General features: G+C 42.1%; 1 protein-coding gene across 1 annotated transcript in view; it reads right to left on the bottom strand.

The window, feature by feature from the left end:
• Positions 1-21,355, bottom strand: part of NME7 (NME/NM23 family member 7) — a 90,705-nt gene that overhangs the window by 13,084 nt on the left and 56,266 nt on the right. Inside the window, exon 11 of the mRNA XM_032098596.1 lies at positions 2,598-2,705. Coding sequence (XP_031954487.1) covers positions 2,598-2,705 — 108 coding nt within the window. The remainder of the gene's footprint in view (positions 1-2,597; positions 2,706-21,355) is intronic.

Here is a 21,355-nt window from a genome sequence, read left to right as displayed (position 1 = left end):
AGGGGGATTTAAGATTAAAAGTGAACTTTCCTTTTTTCAGGTCTGGAAAAGAGGTCTAAGAGAAAAACACTGAAAAACTGCTGTACTACATTATTTAAATATAGTGTTCTAAACTAGGTGCACAAGCTGACCCTTATTTAGTTAATTAGTCCTTGCTGTTCCCAAGACACTGTTGTCCTGTCTCCTTTCACCAAGTACTCCTTGGTCACGATTTTTGGGAGAAAGGTCATAACCTTGCACTTCCTAGAGACAGTCAATGAAGTGCAAAACACCAGTGTCACCTAGAGTTTGGCTATTCAGGAAGCATTTTATCTAATCTTCAATTACCTATCTCATCTCCTCTAAGAAGTCTCCATTTGTGGACAATGAGACAGCAGCTGCAATTGCAAATTCTTCAAATTTCAGCTAGATCTGAAACTGGGTGATGAAAACTGCAGAGAAGGGTGGAGAAATCTTAAGATAAGCAGTGTCTGGCACTAAAGATACCCGAGTTCTAGGACAGCACCAGTGTGTTCCCTTCTACACAGAAACACACTTCTGTTGTGCTTCCATAAACACTATGCATTCAAGGCCTGTCATAGAATACTTGGTCAACCAGGGATCTCCCCTCTCCATTTCCATTTGGTTCTGGAAGTTCAAAAGCTACAAAACCAATTAACACACAAACAAACCTATTCGGCTTCCTATCCACAAAGTGTCCGCAGCTGCAGTCCCTCCATGTTTCCTCCAGGATGCCTTGGGCACTGCAGGCCCTGCACATACCCTGTGTGCACACAGGATACACGGCCACAGCAGCAGTCAGGACTGTGGCAAGAACACCTAATAAGCTGCTCTAGCACTAACAGTGTAAATACTCCACACACCAACCAACAGATACAACCAAGGCTTTCTTTGTACAGACCCACTGCGCTCAATTCAAAGGAGCCACTGCTTTATTTACTCACTAAAGAACATTGAGCGATGTCTTTTGCGACTGCTGGCTTAACCTGGGCTGTTACAGAAGAAACTACAGACTGATGAAGAGCCATATTCTACATACAATTATGCCTACGGTAAAAAAAGATCTTAGCTCCCTCTCCCAAAAAAGTACAATCAATAAACAACTGTTAAAATTATCAGACTGCAACAGGAACTGCAAGGCGTGTAGTCAGAGTAATACTAGATCAAGAACTTCACTTATGATTGAGCTGCAGGATTAAAAGGACAAACACACGTAATGGGGACCTCAAGAAAGAATGCCAGCCTCAGTTTTTGTTTTGGACCAGCAGTTCTTGCCTCACTTACAGTAGCTCTGAACTCAATTTAAACAACTGGCAAAATCCGCTTTGCATCAATGTAATGTGACAGACTGTGGACACGAGAGAGAGAGACAGAAAATTCTGATGGAGTACTAAACTGTTCTTTGAGTGTTTGCCTGTTTAACTTTTCCCTTACAGCCTATGCCTTTTGCTCTGCTGCCACTGGAAAGCCATGGCTGAGGAACTTCAGGCATGTGGTGAAAAATGTGTTTGCTTGTTTAAACCCTGAGGGAACAAACTAAAAGTTGTCAACTTTTAATGACATCTTGAAAACGCTCAAAAAAGCTGCAACTTTGTTTATACTGGTTGCCATTCTCCGGGTTGAATTTCACTAGTCCGCGCCACAAACCAGATGTGATTTCCTAGCAAAAGCACTTTAACCCACAGGTTATTTTGTGGAGGGAGATGGTGATGCAGTTAGCTCTTCCTCACTCCCCTATGACACCACCATTTTGGCAATGTATAATTACCTAAGTAGGACAACTCTTGCTGCTCCATGGTTCTGCTATAGCCTGACAGCAAAACACTCACAAATATGTATAGACAGTAAAATGCAAGCTGTGCATGCACTGGAAAACCATCTCCATTGACACAGAGATCCATCCAACATTACACATCACTTCAATCCCCTGCTATGGACCTTAGTTTTGTGGCACAGAATTAAGTAAATGAGCTTGTTCTGGTTTTCATAGTGAGTACTTCTGTCTCTACAAATTCCCTTAATTTAACATTTTCTCATTTTATTGGACTTTAATGAGAGCATACAAAGCCAAAATCAGATAATAATTAGTAAGTTAATATAAAACACAGGAAATATCAACTGATGTACATAAGTATGACTGTCTACAAACATACCTGGGCCCTATCTGGAGAATTTGAATCCCTAGTGCCTGTAATTATTCCAAGCTCCATACAAGCTCATTGTAGAGACAATCTAGATCAGGAATCATAGTGGTCATCCACGAAAGGGCTAAGAAAATGTCCCTGCAGAAGCACTGTTAGGTGCTGATATTCAGTCCCAAGGACACATTCAGAAAAAGAGAAGACACTTGAGTTTCATTACATCGAATACTTCATTATACTATATTAATTCAAGAAAACTGCATGGATGAATTTTTTTACAGAGAATTAACTGAGTTAAATGCCCTTAATAAACTCTCTCCTTTTGTGTCTAGTCTGGTCTACAGCACAGCTACTCCACACAGAAAATACTTACTGGCTTAAAACAGCGTCAAGAAAAGCATTTCATTTGACAGCTTCCTGTGATATATGAGAACATGTTTGTCTAGCAAGCCTTACCTCTAAAAGTCCATCCTCAGGCAGGTCTGTGCAGTGAACAGCATTCTGAATCTTGTCCTTGCCAAAGACAGCACGCAGAGTTCCAGGTCGGAGCTGACGGGCTAGTGCCTATTGAACACAAGCAAACCAGAAGACCTTTGTGAACTACACTGTTCGTTTGTATCATGGATGCAAGAGAATCTCATAAAGCAAAGTAAGATTATGCTATTAAAATATGTGTAGTACACGATAAAAGAAAGCACAGATTGAAAGCAGCCCTCAAGAGAAGGACTTGGGGGTGTTGGTGGATGAGAAGGTTGACATGACTCAGCAACGTGCCAAAAGCAGCGTGGCCAGCAGGACAAGGGAGGTGATTCTCCCCGCCTGCTCCACTCTGGTGAGGCCCCCACCTAGAGTGTTGCACCCAGCTCTGAGGCCCCCAACATAAGAAGAGTGCGAACCTGTTGGAGCAAGTCCAGAGGAGGGCCATGAATGGAGCACCTCTCCTATGAAGGCAGGCTGAGAGAGTTGGGGTTGTTCAGCCTGGACAAGAGAAGGCTCCAGGGAGACCTTAGAGCAACCTTCTGGTACCTAAAGAGAGCTACAAGACAGCTAGAGAGTGACCTTACTAGAACATGTGGTGATAGGACAACGGTGAATGGCTTTAAACTGAACAAGAGCAGGTTTAGAAAAATATTAGGAAGAAATTCTTTACTTTGAGAGTGGTTAGACACTGGGGTGGGTTGCCCAGAGCAGCTGTGGGTGCCCAGTCCTTGGAGGTGTTCAAGACCAGCTTAGATAGGGCTCTCAGTAAGCTGGTGTAGTGGAAGTTGTCCCTGGCTGTGGCAGGAGGGGTTGGATTCTGAAGATTGTAGTTGATTCTGAAGATCCCTTCCAACCCAAACTGTTCTATGATTCCATCGAGAAATTCCAACTTGTAATACCCACATAGACAACTGCTTACAAAAACATAACCAAGACTATGAACACCTGCTCGAAACTGGGCCAATCAAGCCATGTTGGGTAGCATACAGGACCCTTAATATTGCAGATGCACCTTCCTGGCACTTGTACTAACACAGATAGTTCATGTTAAGATCTTTGCAGCTCTCAAGCACAGGATGTGCTGTCCTTAGCAGACACAAACCTGTTGCCTTGCAGATTGCTTCCCTTAACACTGAGCTACTTGCTTCAGAACCTGACATTTGTGAAGTCCAGCTGCTGAACAACCTCTCAGTCTTCTCCTTTGACTCTGTGACTGGTGCCAACATCTGATCCCCTCTGAGGATCAATCCAGACTCTACATCTTCCTTTGTTCTTTGAAATTAACATTTCAATACTCTTCTGGTCTACAATGCCAAATACCACCTCAGCCTCTCAGAGGTGTTTTTACTACAGCAGACACTCAGGTCCTCAGATAACATTCCTCCCCTACATCTTTACTGTGGTATTTCTCTCATACAGCAGAGAAGTGCCTTCATCAGCTCTCCCCTCCACCATACTCTTTCTTTCAAGCCACAATGCAGTCCTGTTGTACTTCTCTGCACTATCATCTTCCACTGTTGTCTTTTAACCCCTTTCCTATGCCACTCATGCACTTGGCCTCTCTTCCCAACACCCTGGAGGCTCTTCAAGCCTATCTCATGCACAGTGAAATTAACCCAGTTTTCCCTCCCTAAAACCCTTTGGATGTTCTCCCATGAGTGCCTGTGAGGGGACAGGTGGATGACAAGCTTACACTACAGCTACCAGACAAAGAAAAGAATTCTTTCCTTGCCAACAGACCTCTCATCAGCCCCTTTCTGAACGCGCTGGGTACATTAGGGTGTAATCACTTTGGAGGTGGCCAGTGGAGTTTCACTGCACCACTCCCTGGTGTTTGTTACAGTGTCACAGCTGGAGGTTACTGTTCCCAAAACTGAGTCATCAAACCGGATTGTCCATGCATTTCTTAACTTTCAGTGTCAAATGGGTTTGAAGTGACTTCATCAGTAGCTCTTGGCTGACCCGGAAAACCTTGCACAGGTACAAATGAGAACCAGTCCGTGATGCACAGTCTCTTCTGGGAATGGCAGTGAATGTTTTAAGCTAGTCCCAAAGGACCTCACAAGAGCATTATCTGACAACAACACCCTTTGCCCACTTCCCAGCTTCACCCATTTGTCATGTCTCACTGGACATTTGGACTTTAAGGGCAAGAACTTCTTATAACTCAGCAAGTCCTAGATATTTTCCTGTAATAACTATTAACTATTATTATGATCTGTTACCCACCTGGAAGACAATTAAACTGCTTTAATGCTTGAAGTGTGTATAACCCAAAACATGGTATGAGAAGTTTCAGTTCCTCATTGTTACTGTGTACATCACAGGTTATACAACATCTTTTGATATGAACGTCAAGGACATTTGACTAAGACACACTCAACATCAAACGAATTCTGCTTCAGAGGAAAGTTCAAGAGCTCACTTAAAAAAAAAAAAAGCCCCAAGGAGAAAAAACCCCTCCTCTACATGATCCTCAATAAAGGCTTGAGATAAGGAAGTCTGCTGGAGAAACAAAAGTCACATGCCAGTTAACTACAGCTATGTGACACTTTAATCAAGCTTTCCTTCAAGCAACTGTTGATTGCAGTAACAACTAGTTGTCAGGAAGCCGACAACAGCACTGGAGCTTTCAAGCATTTTAATGAAAGTTTGGGAATACTAGAAAAAACTATCACGGCTATGAAACCTGTGGAAACAATTTAGAAACAGCTCAAGCCTAAAAAGCTAAACCTTGGCATTTTATATTCTGTTTATTTCCTCTCCATCAAAAACTCTTTTGCTCAAACTGTTCTGTCCTCCAACAGGTCCCAGAAAGGCTGCTTCTTATCAAAATTCCGCAAGATTTTCCTCGACTCATCTTCCTCATCAAACCCACTTTTCTTTTTTTTTTTTTTTTCCTTCTCTTCTCTCCTCTTTTGTTTTTTAAAAGCAACTATGGTCTCCCGACTTACCATTTGTCCTAATCTCTCATTTCTACTTCACAACTTCATAACAAAAGACCTCCTGTTTCTTCCTGTGGACTCACACTCCATCATTGACATGGGCAAAAGCTTCTGCTGTTGCACTGTGCAATCTCCTGTTCTTCCTCAGAATTTCAGTGCGGGTTGCTACACATTCTAGCACCCTCCTGAAACCCTTGCACAAAAAGGGACACATTCTGTTCTGCCTGGGGTTCCACTGGGTCAGAAATGCTCAAAAGTAGATCCTTCAACTTACACTGTTAGCACCTGATTAATAGGAATCCAAACAAGCCTTTCTTGCCATTAGTTAACAAACAGGATTAAACAGTCTCTGCTTATGTTTACATTGCCAGAAGAAGTACAATAATTGTAAATTCCAAAGTTTTACTATTCTACTGCTTTCTTACTACACTACTGGGGAAGCATGAAGGAACAAGGCCTCTGTAAAGGATGGCGATACGAAGAGCTGTGCAGCTCATATGTAAGTGTCCTTGTGTATGTATGGCTGGAAATCTAGGGAATGTTTCAGGGAAGAAGAGAGTTCACTACAGAACTTCTTCCTCATAGCAAGTATTAATATACACTCTTCTGGTCCATGACAGGAAGCTTACCAATCATTTTATTTATAGAGCCTCATCTGCAACAAGAAGATACAAATAGTGGGCTTTGGGTTGGTTTTCCCACGCCCCACTTAAACCTTTTTCCTAAGCTTTCAGCTGAGTCTAGTTGCTGGAGTATGCATTTTGTGCAATGATTTTCCGAATTTTTTGGAAGGGGTTGAGCGTGGGATGATGGAGGAGTTAAGAGCAGCTACAGCTCTACCATATGCATGAGAGGAGAGTGGTGTGTGCATGCTGGAGCTTCATGTGCATGTGTAAATGGGGATGACACAAAACTGGCACCTCACACAAGATGACACTGTCTATGGCAAAACAAACCAGGGCTGCTGTACCAAAAGGCTTCATCCTCTTTGGTCTTATTCAGCAGGTTATTTGATTGTCCCTGGGCTTTGATCCACAGATAGCCCTTTGAAGAGCCTTATCCTGTGCAAGATACAGAAGCATATATTTCATGTTTCTCTTTATCATGTAACCGTGCCCAATGCAACACTGTCTGTATGAAGTACTTAGCACATTTCTAAAATTTTTCTATTTCTACACAAGTGAAAGGAAACAAAAAAGTCACCAATGCCAGTAATATGTCAAAATCAAACTGAAAAAACCATAAACATATTCATAAGCAAAGCTCATTAACTGCTTTTCCTCCAAAAGGCTGGGGTTTTGTCACAGGCTGGATAGAAGTTATACAGAATAGTAACATGTATTCCAGCCAAAACTGCAGATTTCAAGAAAATTTAGCCAAAACTGCAAATTTCAAGGAAATCCGGCCAGCCTTTTTTTTAAGCACTGTCCTGAATACTTAATTGGGTATCTGGAAAGGCTGAAAGGCCACTGAATGGATCAAAATGACACAAAGGAACTTTTACAGCCTAGAACTTTGTTCTTCTTAAACATGAACTAGAACAAAGGAACCTTGAAGATTTACTGGTCCTCTTGAATGAAGCAGAATAAAAATAAGAGTTTGATCACAAACCTCTCTAGTCACAGTGTGCTCACAGGGCAGGTTCTTTCTTTTAGTTTTGCTTTCAGATCAGCAGCATTCAGAGGATCTCTTGGGCTGCAACAGACCGCACAGATCCCTCTACACCCTCAGTAACACAGTTTTCCTATTCTAGCTGAGCCCTGGCTGTGCGCCTGCTCCTCACTCTTCTTGGCATTCCTCATTCATCACTCTTTCTGAAGGTTTTGTGTTGACTTGGTCTCACCACCTCTGCTTTCCCCACCCTACCCTCATGAAGCTTTTTCCTTCTGCAGTTCTCCATGCTCTGCTGCCCTCAGGAAAGAGATGGTCCCTCTCTCTCCTTGAGGGTGCCAACTAACCCAGAAGGCAGAGCCAGCCTCAGGCAAACAAGCAAATGCCTTTCTCCTTCTAAGGACCAGCTACGTTCTTGTCAAGAGAACAGAATACACACTAACTGTGAACAAACAAAATAATGTAAATTCCACCATGTACCTTGGAATTTGTCTGGCTGACCTTTAGGCACTGGAAAGCCTACTGCATCATCCGAGCAAGGCACCTGAGCTTCCTCTGTAGTGCATAAAAACCATCTAAAATAACATCTACAGCACAGCAGTTATGGAAGCTAAGGAAGGGTAAGTGCCTCTCTCTTATCATCATGATAGCTCTTCAGGTGGCTCTTATTTTCAGGGCATTTTAGCACCAGTCATATCAAACACTGACGGTTGCAGTAGGGAGCTGGACAAAATACTCATTCCTACCAGCCATCACCAAGAGGTAATACAATAAAAGCAGTACAGTCTTTGTCAAGCAGAACAGGATACTAGACAAGCACCTCCTGTAACCCTGACTGAAGCTACAAACACCTTGACACTACTGTTACTGTGAAAACAACCTCAGCTGATCAGTCCAATAGATCCTTCACAAAAGTTTTCATCCAAAGACAAATGCTGAAGTGTCAAAATGAAATCTGTGGCCACTGGTGACCTTGTGCATGAAGCTTGCTTTAGCTTGCTTCACATGTTTTCTTTGCAGCTCACACTCCCTCCAAACTCTAGCCAACCACAGGTGTGCTTCCCCATTAGTTACCTCAGCTGTGCCCTGGTTTATGTCTCTCAGTTTCATGCAATAGGCCACTTGGTAATCAACATCAGCTGCTGTAGAACACAACAATTTTCTACTTCTGCAGCAATTCAAGGTCCAGTTCATCACCCCTAAATGCAGTACTAACCCTTCTGTCCATATTACAGAGAAAAATTACGTAAGATGGTGGTGCTGTTGCCACTGTAAAAACTTGAACTGGGGAAGAGTCTTGCCTTGAAACCTGCGGTCTGCCTGTAGAAAGGTACTTCATAAAGTTTCTAAATACAAAACCAGGTCAGTGTTAAAGAGCATGCAAGAGGCTTCCTTCAGCTTACATTTCACAAACCAATCCAGAACAGAAGTCACTTGTTGACAGTGACATGTTTTCTCTTTGTGTTCCACATGAGCTGCAGCAACGTCATGTACAAATACAGAGTCAGTATCAAAGGCTGTATGCAGACTTCAAGGGAGTCAGTGTTACCTGAAAGTGCTTTTGTACTTTCCACATATCACCAAAAAAAAAAAAAAAAAATCAAGCCAAAACAACCTCTGTTAAACATACACACTAAACTCTCCTCGTCTTTATCACAAAACAAACTCAAGAACAGTTGCATTTAAAGTCTTTATAATATTAAGCCTAACCTTGTCTCCCCTTAGCACTGTGCACTTCACCTAGACTTCCAGGCTGTCTTCTCCTGGCTGATGGCAGAAGAGATCACTTACTGTCCATTGCGACAAGGTTCTCATACCTTTAACTGAGCCAAGTCTGTGTGCACGTAATTCTGTACTGCAAAGAGCATGGCTGTAAAGGTTTGTTCAGCAAATGAATTGATCTGATCCAGGCAACAGCAGTCAAATTTTCAATTGCAAGGCCTATAAAAAGTCCATCTGAGGCGCAACTCCTTCCAAAACCAAACAGTTTTGCAACAGTAGCAATTACTCAAACCATAGTTTATTTTATTATGTAAGCCTACTCTGGTCTGAGTAAAAAAAAAAAAAAAATCCATCTACTTTTCTGTTTATTTTAAAGTCAGCCAACCTCTGAACTACCAGTCTGAAGCCCTGTATCTTTGGAAGTTTTGTTAACAGACCTAAAATTATCTTCCATACTCCAGTGCTGGCAGTTTTCTGGAAGCTCACAAGCCTGTACAAGTTGTTACACTGTCTCCTTCTCACCCTCCATCCCCTCAGGCACTTTGATTCTCTCTGTTTCACTCCCACGCGTTCCCTACCACTCCTCCTCCCTGGCAGCCCAAAGGTTCTGCACCAGCTCTCTGCAGGTTCTCTGCTGTGGGCAGCAAGCGTGGCACATTTGCCAGCCTGAGATGGTATTTTCACTGGTCTTGGTGCTTCTGGTTGGTGTTTAAGTGATTCTAATGATAAGTGCCCTGCTCAGAAAGTTTGTGTGCCTATCTGCTATTGCCAATGTGCTGAAATTGGGCAGCCGCATGCCTGAGTTAAGTGCAAATTGGACTGGATGGTGAAGCCTTGAAGATAATTGAAATACAAAATAGGAATAAAGATAAAATATCCAGCTATCTTGTCCCATTATCTGGGTGCCATAAGCAATATTTATGTTACCAGACAAGCTGCAACAGGAAGCATTTAACAACTGAAAAGCAACTAACCCCGCAAGACAGCAGAACACACAGTGTGACTGTAAATTTCATTATTAGATGCTGTAAGTTTTACAGGTGAGATGGTCCTACTGGTGCTTTTCTAGTGCCTTCCAAAGCACCCACAATATCATCCATTTATTAATTCACCTGTAAAACAAGGACAAAAACATACCAGGCTGCAGAAGATATTTTGAGATTTTACTAATTCACATTAGCAAAGTATGTGAAGAGCCTCCAGTAAAAGTCACTATGAAGTTGAAAGACATTATTTTTAGTCTGCAAATATTTTGGCCAATTTTTCCCAAGTAAGAACAAGAATAATTATAAATTACATTTTCTTCTGAATTTTTTTGAGATTAGATTCTACATCTGCAAAGCAGTCCAGGTATTGGAGCTTTACACTTTGAAAAGTAGAAAAAAACACTTCGAAATTCTATTTTGAATTTGAGACCTCCCAAGCTGAACCAATTTTGGACCATCCACTTTAGCAGGAGATGGAGATGGATTGACAGATAAAACTCACATGACTGCTGCAAACCCTGGAGATCCTTTTCATTTGATTCTTAGCATGGGAGAGACCTTTCTCTTCCATTCTGTGCCCTAAAGCCTCTCCAGTGCAACCTTGGAGGCAGCAGTGTTGCCATCTTCCCACACAGTTGTGAGCAGCCCTATTCTGACAGAAGGAATCACTCATTATTGGTGTTACAACTTGTCCTGGGTTGCAGTGTATTCTATTACCATCCTCAGGAGCTGTTGAAACCAGGTGGGGCAGTGTTTCCTTGCCTCCTCCCCCCAGACTATCTTTCTGTTAATGGCCCATCATTGTCCTGCCGCATGACTCAGAGATAAGTCCCTCCGGACTATCTTCTGTTAATGAGCCTAATCAACACTTGGCCTCATGACTCGTTACCCCATTGTGAGATGCTCCACCCAGAGGGAGGAACCAAGCATTCCATCCTGGATATAATCTGAGATTCTGAAGACCAGAGACAACCTTTCTACTGGATTTCCAGAGGACAGGAGCTACACAGCCACCACTGGACCCTCTGAGGAAGAGCAGACCCTTTTACTACAGGATCACCACTTCAGGAGGACTGCAGCCACTATTCTACCAGACTGCTACCACCACCCTGCCTAACAGGGACTCAGGTTGTATCTTGACTCTGTCAGTTTGAATCAGTGTTTTCTTTTAGCTTTTTTTTTTTTTTCCTTTTCTTTAGTTTCCCCATTAAATTGTTATTCTGACTTGGTGCCTCCCACTGGTTTGTTTTCAAACTAGTACACAACTGTTTTTTAAAAGCCCCTGCCCTGTTCAGGACTAGCTGTATTAGCCAGTGTACCTATACACACTAACAGATGGTTCTTGGCCTGGAAAGCTTATAGGAAGAGACACAAAGAACAGAAGATAGCAGAAAGGACCCCATTTTTGGGAGTAGGAAATCAAGACAGTGAGACAGTAATTTTCTAGGGGCACAAAAGAAATACATATTTCACAAGAATCACAAGTTCAGTGTGTAACTTTTAGCTCAGATCTTTAAAATCCTCGATCAGTTCCTCAACTGTTCTTTCTCCTTGATGTAATGCTGCTTTAATTCTTGGGTAGCACTCAGATGATAAGCCACGGTCTGCAGAACTCAGACCATACCATGTCACCTATGGGAACTTGAGAGCTGCCATGGGAACATGAAGAACTGCTGCTCATCCATCTTCCACCCTGATCATGTTCTAGTCCCTTCATGTGGGAAGTCAATGAAAGCAGAGAAAGGAAAAACTTCTTATTAGGAATGTTCAAGGGAAGTCCCATGTACACATCAGATGCAGTCTATCATACTGTAAGTGAAAGAAGCTGATAAAAATGCGGCTCAGGTGGCCCTGCAGCAGAACAGAGAATGTCAGCCTGAATCAAACACACCAGCAAGCAGCACACCAAATTATTCAGCAAGTTCACAGAAATTGAATTAATCATTTTATATCCAGCTTCTAAAATGCTTTTGTTTAGTTAACAATATTCCCCAGGCAATGAGACCAGTGATACATACTGAAAACTATTGCTGCGGTTTTTCTCACAACTACACTATGGCTGTCAGCAGCTGATGAGAGGAGGAAGAATAATAATAACAACAACAATACCCATCATCATAAATGCAAAACCAGACTACCTCTTTTTGTTACAGAAGGGAAGGCTTAGGCCACAGTATTTGTTTTCAGCCACTTTGAAGCCTTCATTAATGTAGTTCAAGCAGAAAATAACTGCAAATACAGAATCACAGAATAAGCTGTCTTGGAAAGGAACCACAAGGATTGTCAGTCCAACTCCTGACCCAGCACAGAACACTCCAGGAGTCACACCATGTGTCCAAGACCATTGTCCAAATGCCTCTTGAGCTCTGTCAAGCTTGGTGCTTCCCTGGGGAGCCTGTTCCAGTGCCCAACCACTCTCTGGGGGAAGAACCTTTTTCTAATATCCAACCTAAACTTCCCCTGACACAACTTCAGGCTGTTCCCTCAGGCCCTGTCACTGGTCACCACAGAGAAGAGATCAGTGTCTGCCCTTCCTCTTCCCCTCATGAGGATGTTATAACTGCAGTGAGGTCTCCCCTCAGTCTCCTCCAGGCTGAACAGACCAAGTGACCTCAGCTCCTCATACGGCTTCCCCTCAAGGCCCTTCTCCATCTTGTATTGTGGCTCCCAAAGCTGCCCCCAGCACTCGAGGTGAGGCCGCCCCAGTGCAGAGCAGAGCAGGACAATCCCCTCCCTTGCCCTGCTGGCGATGCTGTGCCTGATGCCCCCCAGGACAGGGTTGGCCCTCCTGGCTGCCAGGGCACTACTGACTCAGATTCAGCTTTCCACTGACCAGGACCCCCAGGTCCTTTTCCATGGCACTGCTTTCCAGCATCTCATTCCCCAGTCTGTCCATAAATCCAGCATTGCCCCATCCCAGGTACAGCATTTGGCACTTTCTCTTGTTCAACTTCATATGGTTGGTGACTGCCCAGCCTTTGAATTTATCGAGGTCTCTTTTTGGGGTCTCTGCCTTTGGGAGAGTCAACAGCTCCGCCCAGTTTAGTATTATCTGTAGATTTACTTAGTGTCCCTTCCAGCCCTGCATCCAAGTCATTTATGAAGATGCTGCAGAGCACAGGGCCAAGGATGGAGTCCTGCAGAACCCCACCAGTGACAGGTCACCAGTCTGATGTCACTCCATTCACTGTAACCCTTTGTGCCCGACCTGTGAGCCAGTTGCTCACCCATCACATGATGTGTTTATCCAGCTGTGAACTTGGCACTTTCTCCAAAAAGGATCCTGTGAGAGACAGTGTCGAAAACTTTACTGAAATCCAAAATACTACATCAACTGGCTTCCCCATATCAATTGGATGGGTCACCTTGTCATAAAAGGAAATCAGGTTTGATAAGCAGGACCTTCCTCTCACAAAGTCGTGCGTGCTGGCTATGACTGACGACTGCATTGTCTTTCAGATGTTTTTCAATACCTCCCAGAATAATCTCCACAACTCCAATTTCTCTCAAATAACAATTTACCATCAAGACTACTTAAGATACACTGTGATCTGCAGCTCCTTTTCTGTTTGGCTATTACTAGGCTTTACCATCAATGTATTGACCAAGCAGAGCCTGAATAAGAAGTCCTCTGGGATAAGAAAAAAAGAAAAGTAAGCCATGCACTTCCGGGAATTGACTATTTACTCATAATATGCTGACTGAAAAACATGAGACCTTCTGGGACATTTACAGTCAACTTCAGGATACTCACAATAACAACATCATCATGGTTATGTGGAAAAGTTAAGTGTTCTACCTTTTGCTACATGGTTATAACTTTCTCTATTGCACAACTTCATCAAGCAGCTTTGTGTGTTGATTCTTGCTAACTGCCCTCTACAGAGCTCTAGAAAAAGCCCTTGCAGCCTGTTCTACCACATTCTACCTTGCTTTTCTTAAAAATTCTACCTTTGTTATTTTCCTAGCATTTTTTTAAAATGAAATATCATTCATATTACTTCATAACTTGCAGTATTTGCAACAGCACTACATAATCAGTATGTTCCAACCAGAGGCTGGGACGAATTCAAGTGAAGGACAAGGCTATCTACAGTCGACAAAAACCTGAGTCAGGCATGTAAGCAAATGCTCTTAATCTATTCAAATCAAGGATTCTACAAACACACAAGGTCACCATGACCAGAATGCTAAGAAACTAAAGAAGGAGAAAATAGTTGTTTAGTGCAGTAACAGTGCACTAAATTTTCTTTCCCAGACAGAGTGACCTCGAAACTTGCCCTGTCTTTTGGAAACACTGCTCCTGTTTTGCGACGAACAACTGAAGCTGTAAGGTTTTTTTTGGTTCTTTTTCTAATGTTTCTTTTCTGGTATTTTTATTTTATATATTCAAAAACATTGCCGTCCAAGGTAAAAGAGTGATTTGCTGTCTGCTGTAACCAAACAGAACACACGGGAAGCAAAGAAAACAGCCATGTAGACTGAAGTAACCCAGAACCATAATATTCTCAAAAAGGCTCTTACCTAGTGCCTTTATGGACTGAATATATTAATTAATCTAGTCTCAGAAACCTCAGAAGCTACAGCAGAACCTTAAATAGAACAGTCCAAAGGAAAAAGGAGAGAGGAGAAAAATACTCAAAAAATGAAAAGAAAGGGAATCACCAAGGAATGCAGACATCCTCTGACTGCAGCAGAACACCACAACCTAAAAATTCTGATGATCAGCTATTTGTATTGCTGACAAAGACTGTTTTCATCAGGGGGATATACTCTTATTTTTAAACAGTACTAAAACCCTCCCACAGGCCAGGTAAATCACATTGTAATCCAGTGCAGCTGTGAGAAAGAAGCCCTGGAGAGAACCCTGCAGGCTACCTTTGATCAACCTAGCAGTGTAAAATTACACTGTATATTTGTCTATACTAGGCTGGTATCACACGATCAGCTGCTATGTTAGAAGCCTACCTCTTTCCCTGTGGTGGGAAACAAAACTTTTCCCTTTAATCCGTCTGAGATACGTAAGCAGAGATACAACAAAGACATGGTATTTTGAAATGTATTGATTTAGTGTTTTTTAAACACAAAACAAGCAAATGCCAAAAGAATCTAGGCCAGCACTTCTAAAACTTTGTGTGGTCACTTTTAAAATAAAATAAGAGCCATCAGTACGAGATACTAAATCTGTAACACCTGAAGCATGGCATTTATTCAAAGCTTGGAGAGAACATTACCAGGAAGATGCAATGCAAACAGGATGTGGAAGCATTAATTTTGCAGAACAAGACCTGCAGATGGACAGCTGTTACCAAAACTCTGCGCAATCAGAAAAACCCCACCTCCTCAAGGCTGAATAGACAATTTATGTAACTCACAGCAGTTATAAGAATCTTGTGTTCATCACAGTTGCTTAAAATAACCACTTCTTTAATAACACACACCTACTACTTTGGGATGTGCTCTGTCTGAGTGCAAAGGGAGCCCTTATGATTTCTAAGCCAGTCTTTCATTCTTCTTTCCCACCTACCTAGGGATGCAATTAGTCTTTGTGATTTCAGATCAGATTAAATGTCTTCATGTGTCTGCAGAGCTGAACAGTACCAAGGCCTCGACCAAAAAATTTGAGTTTTCTTAAAAAGAAAATATTCTAGGTGCGGCTTAAACCCTTACCAAAACGGCTAGTCCTGTGACACTTTGCAGGAAAAGGCCCAAAAACCTAGCTCCAGGACACCCTGGCACACAAGCCATTCTGGAGAGTAACTAGGAGGTCTCCATGGTAGGTCAGCAAGTCAACGAAGATCAGCAACCCATGCTGTAAATACTTTGTGGCACAGCGCTGCTCTTGTTCAGTCTCTGGGCTCATGTTAAGCTTCACTCCTATTGCTAAAATAGGGCAAGTTATTCCAGCTTGGAACCAGGCAAGAGGTATCCTGAAAGAAACATGTCAAAGCCAGAGACAGACTGACAAAAGGGAAAGACAGGAATGTAGATGGGAACCCTGAAGCTTCTGAAGTTGATGCTACTTTCCAGGAGGACATATAGAATCTTTGACAAAATGTTAACTTCCTGCAAATGTCCAGAAATCACAGTTGAAAAGGTATCTTGTCATCAGGGGATACTAAAATATCGTAGTGTCAGGTAGCAGAGGAAACTGCAGAAAAACCCCTACTATATAGGCTAGAGGGGCTTTGGTAATCAACTAATTAAAAAAAAAGGCATTGCAGCAACTGGAAATGAGATGCAAATATACTCTCAGTCCTCTCCCAGAGGGCACCAGCACCTTCTCTCCAGAGGATGAAAGCAGCAGACTCTCCAGTATCATGCCACTCTGGTGGCAGTGGGCCTGGTAACAGACAATGCAGTATCTTTTATTAACTGTTTTACCAAATTATTCTAATTTGGGATCACTGAACTCAGGTCCAGTGAACTCACATCCAGTATGTATTTAGGCAGCAACAGTTGCATTGATAACACATTCAAGTTCAGTTGCTCTGGAGCCGCAGACAAGGAGTGGCAGATAAAGCGGCTTTTTTCCAACTGTAACCTTGCCAACATGCCTCAATCACACTGGATTTAAAGCAGAGTTAGGTCTTGAGGGCTCTGTCAATATTTAGTCTCCTGATGGAGACTGTCAGTCACCACTAATAACAGCAATTTTCAACACATAAGCACCTAGCCATCAAGAATCAAAGTGAGCCTACAAGCTCCAGCTCCACATGACACTGAACAGCCATCATACGACAGCAACCTTGTAGCAATAACAAGCACATCTAAAGGAAGCCACTTGCAAGGAAAAGGCTCCTCCACTACTACTGCTCTGATTTTTGTTCAAATCTCTGCACAAAGACATATTGTCCTGAGGGGGAAATCCCTCTTCCTATCAAAGGACTGCCCATCACTTGAAAAGAGTGGCTTGGAGAAGAGAGTCTGCAAGAAACAGAGCTCTAAGATGGTCACCTCAAAATTGTAAGCAGATCATGTATCCATGCCACTACAAAGCACACACACACACACACACACACACACACGTGGTCAAAGTAAACAGGGCAGCAGAGGTAGGGTGGGTGTCAGGGCCTGCCAGACCTCAGCAGTACATACTCAGAAGCAAAAGAAACATCAGGAGAACTTACTATGAACACTGAATTCATGCCTGTAAAAATTAATTCTTGGATTCTTGACTCTCAGCTGTTCCCAGGGCTACACATAGCTTTGAGGAGAAGAATAAATAATTATCAGTTTTGTTCCTGGTGCAGCCAGTGCAGACTCCGTGCATTTTAAAACTAGGAAAGCAACTCACTGCCACAGGTGCGGTGTTTGGCATCCACACAGACACAGGCTTGCTTCTGTCAAGAAGATGTAATACTTTTGGGGGCAAATTTCAAATCATACACCAACATACTGACAGTCTAAAACAGTAGTGACAGCTCACAGTTGCAGTCACATTGCAGCTCTGGGTCATTAGAGCACAGCTATCTTAGCACTTCCTTTCTTCTAGATCCCCTGCCTGTGCACAGACAGGTGACATAGAACAAGGCAGGAGAAGGCCTGAACCTACAGAGCCCTTGGGCTTGAGGAATCAGCAGTGTCAGCTCAGAAAAAGGGGGCTGCACTAGAAGGAAGAATCCAGCTCCACAGAAAAAAACTACCCTGTCTCCCAGCTAAGAGGCCTTAGCTCTGCCTAGAACACTTTTTCATTAGACCTGCAGAGGCTAATACAGAAATTAAAAACTGAAAGGACAGAGTCAGATGATTGACCCTAAATAACACCTAAGCAATTCAATCATGTCTTTCCCACTGCTGGCTTAGACAGCAGGATATTGTAACTGGTATTGATTGGTCCGTTTGCTACTCTAGCTGATAACAGTCTGTATCTGAATGAAAGTTTTTATTTTTATTACATGACTCAGACTATCGAGCAGATAATCAATTATATTAAAATCTTCTTTGTTAAGGAATTAGATTTTAAAAATCTTATTTCTCTTGAAAGACATTATGTACTTCACTGTCAACACTCTCACCAGGGCTCACTAGGCTATATATTCTATATATAGAATCCACACTAAAAGAGCTATAAAGGTATTACCAGAAAATGAGTACCCGGAATCTCAAAAATAGCCTTTATATTCCTTTACATCTTCCACTGAATTATTCTTTATGTGGTGCAATATGAAAATGTCGTGCTGCTAATGCAGCTCTAGGAACGAACATGAACATTTTAGGCCTCACACATACATATTTTTCAGTGATAGAGATTCACAGGAGCTCTATAGAAACAAAAATCTTACAGCAACAGCGCTCTTTGGCTCATACTGTTATCTCTATTTAACTGATGTGATTAACTGAGGCAGAAAGATATTGAACTTTTTGTCCAAGGTCACACAGTGAGGTCAGGAATGGAGCTAAAGCAGACTCCAGCTTTTTCAGTTCACTGGTTTGTTTTAAACCATCTAATCTCCCTTTCAGCTCTCTCATGCAAAAGTACAAAAGACTTGACACACTGTTACGCTTAAAAGTGCAAATCCCCAGTGCAGAAAGAATGCAGGTTAGGATTTAAAGCAAGTGTATGAAAATCCCTTTTCAGCCCACTGGACGCAGAAATATTGCAGCACATCCCATCACTTTAATAATATCTCAACAACAGAAGGCACTTGACTCACGTTTAGTGTACTGCCAATTCCAAGTAAAAGCTCTTAGGAATACCAAAAGCTATGCATTCAGCCAGGAGCATGTACCTGATGTAGACTCCTGGAATCATGTATTATAACCAACTTTTAAATTTGCATATGAACAAAGTTAAAAAAAAAAGTAATACACCTAATTTCTACAGTATTTTTCAAATGTTTTATGCATACTAAGTAATCATCTTGACAACTCCATGCCAAATGTTACCAAGCAGCTATTTCAACACAGAAGCTGCACAAAGATGTGAAAACTAAAGCTATAGCTTCAGACCTAAGTAATAACAGAAAGCCTCTAACTGCTCCAGAGGCCAAAATATACAAATATTAGTGAAATGAAGTATCAATGCCAGCAAACTCAAGCAGTGACAGGATTCCCTGGCCACCATCCCCTTGTTCCAAGGTTTTCCATTACAGGTTTTGCATCCTGGTCCATGTTAAAGAAGGCCAAATCAATGCACAACAGGTTGCTTTTTTTCTTCCTTACTGAACTTAAACAAAATAGCTTTCTTGATAATTCACACTGTGCTGCATTTATCCCTCCCCCTCCAAGTATTTTCACTTCTTTACGATGAAGAAGAAACACAACTTCATTTCTGTTGGACTTTGGTTGCAGTTAGTAACTTTTATTTCTAAGTGATAGTGCGTACTGAAAGTTCAAAAGACTCGTGTTCTGTAAGAGTCAGATTTAATTAACTTTTTAAGTACTCTTCCTAGCTTTCTACAGCACCTACTGCTTTGCCATAGGTGTAATTTTTTTCTTTCAATGTCAGAACTGCATCAGTAGAAACAGAGTGAAATAGCACCCAGCAAAAAATGCGTAATTTAACAACCTGGATAGCAAGATTTGACAGTGTATTTTTAAAAAGAGCTTAAATGGTTCAGACACACCATGAGAATAAGTGGGACTTGAAGTAATTTTAGAAACCCCATTCCTATTTGTAATTCAAATAACTAAATAAAAGTCCTCAGCTGCTCATAGGATGTTAGCATCTCAAACATCATAGCTATGTGTGCATAGCAGAGCCTGTGGGTGCTTCTCCTCCTTGAAAAGCTGCAGTCTTGTGTGACATTCAGAGACCTTGCTTCAACAGCCCTTATTAACATTGCAAAGAAACATCTTCAGGATGGGCATCAGTATGACTGCTGGCCTTTTACAGGGGTGCTGCAAAAATAAGTAAAGAGTAAATAGCTGTTCATTACAGTAGATGTGGAGGGAACCTTCCACTTCTAAGGCCCACATATTAGCCCCAGAGGCAGACCAGGACAGAGAGAAAGGCACAGAGGGACACCAAGAGCAAGGTACACAAGTAGTCTGGGACCTGGCTAGAGACTGCAACTGGAGGACAAGAAGCATCTCGACTGGACTACAGAAAGGCCTGAGGTGAGACCACCAATGGCACAAAAGAATGAGCTGCATTCCAGGAGCTGAAGCCAAGTGTGATTAAAGAGGCTGACAGCTCACCAAGAGTACAGTGAGCCAGCCAGCCACTTGGTAGGAAAGTGCCGGTGTACAAGAAGGATGCAAGCAGCAGCAAGATCTGCAGAAAGGCACAGACCCTATTGCATGTACTGTCTACTGGGGACAAGTGTTCCACAAGGCAGCAATCTGCCACACTGAGCCCTTCAATCAAACCACAGCAATTTTGGGAGTGAGCACGTTCAGCACAGCTCCTTACAGAGAAGACTTTATCCCACCACCTGCTTTCCAGATCCGGTAAGGCTCTTCATACATGACTACAAAGAGGCTCAAACCAGGTTTTTGTTTAGTTGCCTTCCCTACTACCACAGAGGAGGTTTTAATAAAGTATTTATAAGCTGGTTTATAATGAAGGATATTTTTGGCAGAGAGCTTTACTGACCCGCAGTGCTAACAAAATATTACCTGCTTAGTGACAATAGCCCAAAGTTCCATTTCATTTTTAGCATTATACACTTGGTATAAATTGATATCTTATTAAAGTATAACCCTCAAAAGAGAAGAATTCTAATTCTTTCTTCAGCCCTAAACATCCTGCAAAACCAAGAACAGACTGAAAGGGCTGTTAACATTCACACCCAGTTTAGTTATCTGACTTGCCACAAAGTAATTATTACATTTGTTACATATTTAATATATAATTAACAGTACAGGTGATTGGGAAAGATTCATTATTTAAGTCAGTCCAACACCTTTACTCACTTCAAACAGCACTTTGCCTTGAAAGCAATGACAGTGATTTCAATGGCAAATAGGCTACTCTTTGACAGGAGCTGAAGTGACCCAAACAGGTCCATTTTTGTAGTGAACTTGGTTTTCTCCTGTGTTTATAAACAGATTGCACATATATCATGACCTAGCATATACAAACAGACAAGTTATAAAGAGACCCGGATCTCTCAATGATAATGCACTATTGCATGACACTTAGATGTACCTTAACCACTAGAATATCAAGTCCAAATTATCTTCATGGTCTGTATATAACCTCTTTCAGTAATGAAACTGCTGTTATGGTTTCTGCTACTCCTATTTGAGACAAATATTGGCGCCACAAAGTGCAGCTGTGAGCTTCTCCGACAATTCCAGTTGGGAATGACAAAAGCTGAGATACCTTAGCCCCTTTATCCTCAAGGACAAGCTACAAACACTGTCTGAAGAGACAGATTAATTTCAGGCAATGATTAGTCTTGAGAGCAGCTGTAGTTACTGTACATAGGCTTTATGTGCTTGGAGAATCACTTAATTTGCAATTGTTACAGAAAACAGTGCACAGAAATATAACACAGTTGCCTGTCTTCCAAACATACCA

This window comes from Corvus moneduloides, chromosome 2 (genome assembly GCF_009650955.1).
Source record: "Corvus moneduloides isolate bCorMon1 chromosome 2, bCorMon1.pri, whole genome shotgun sequence".
NCBI classification, from domain to species: domain Eukaryota; kingdom Metazoa; phylum Chordata; class Aves; order Passeriformes; family Corvidae; genus Corvus; species Corvus moneduloides.
This window is presented reverse-complemented; position numbering and strand designations above follow the sequence as displayed.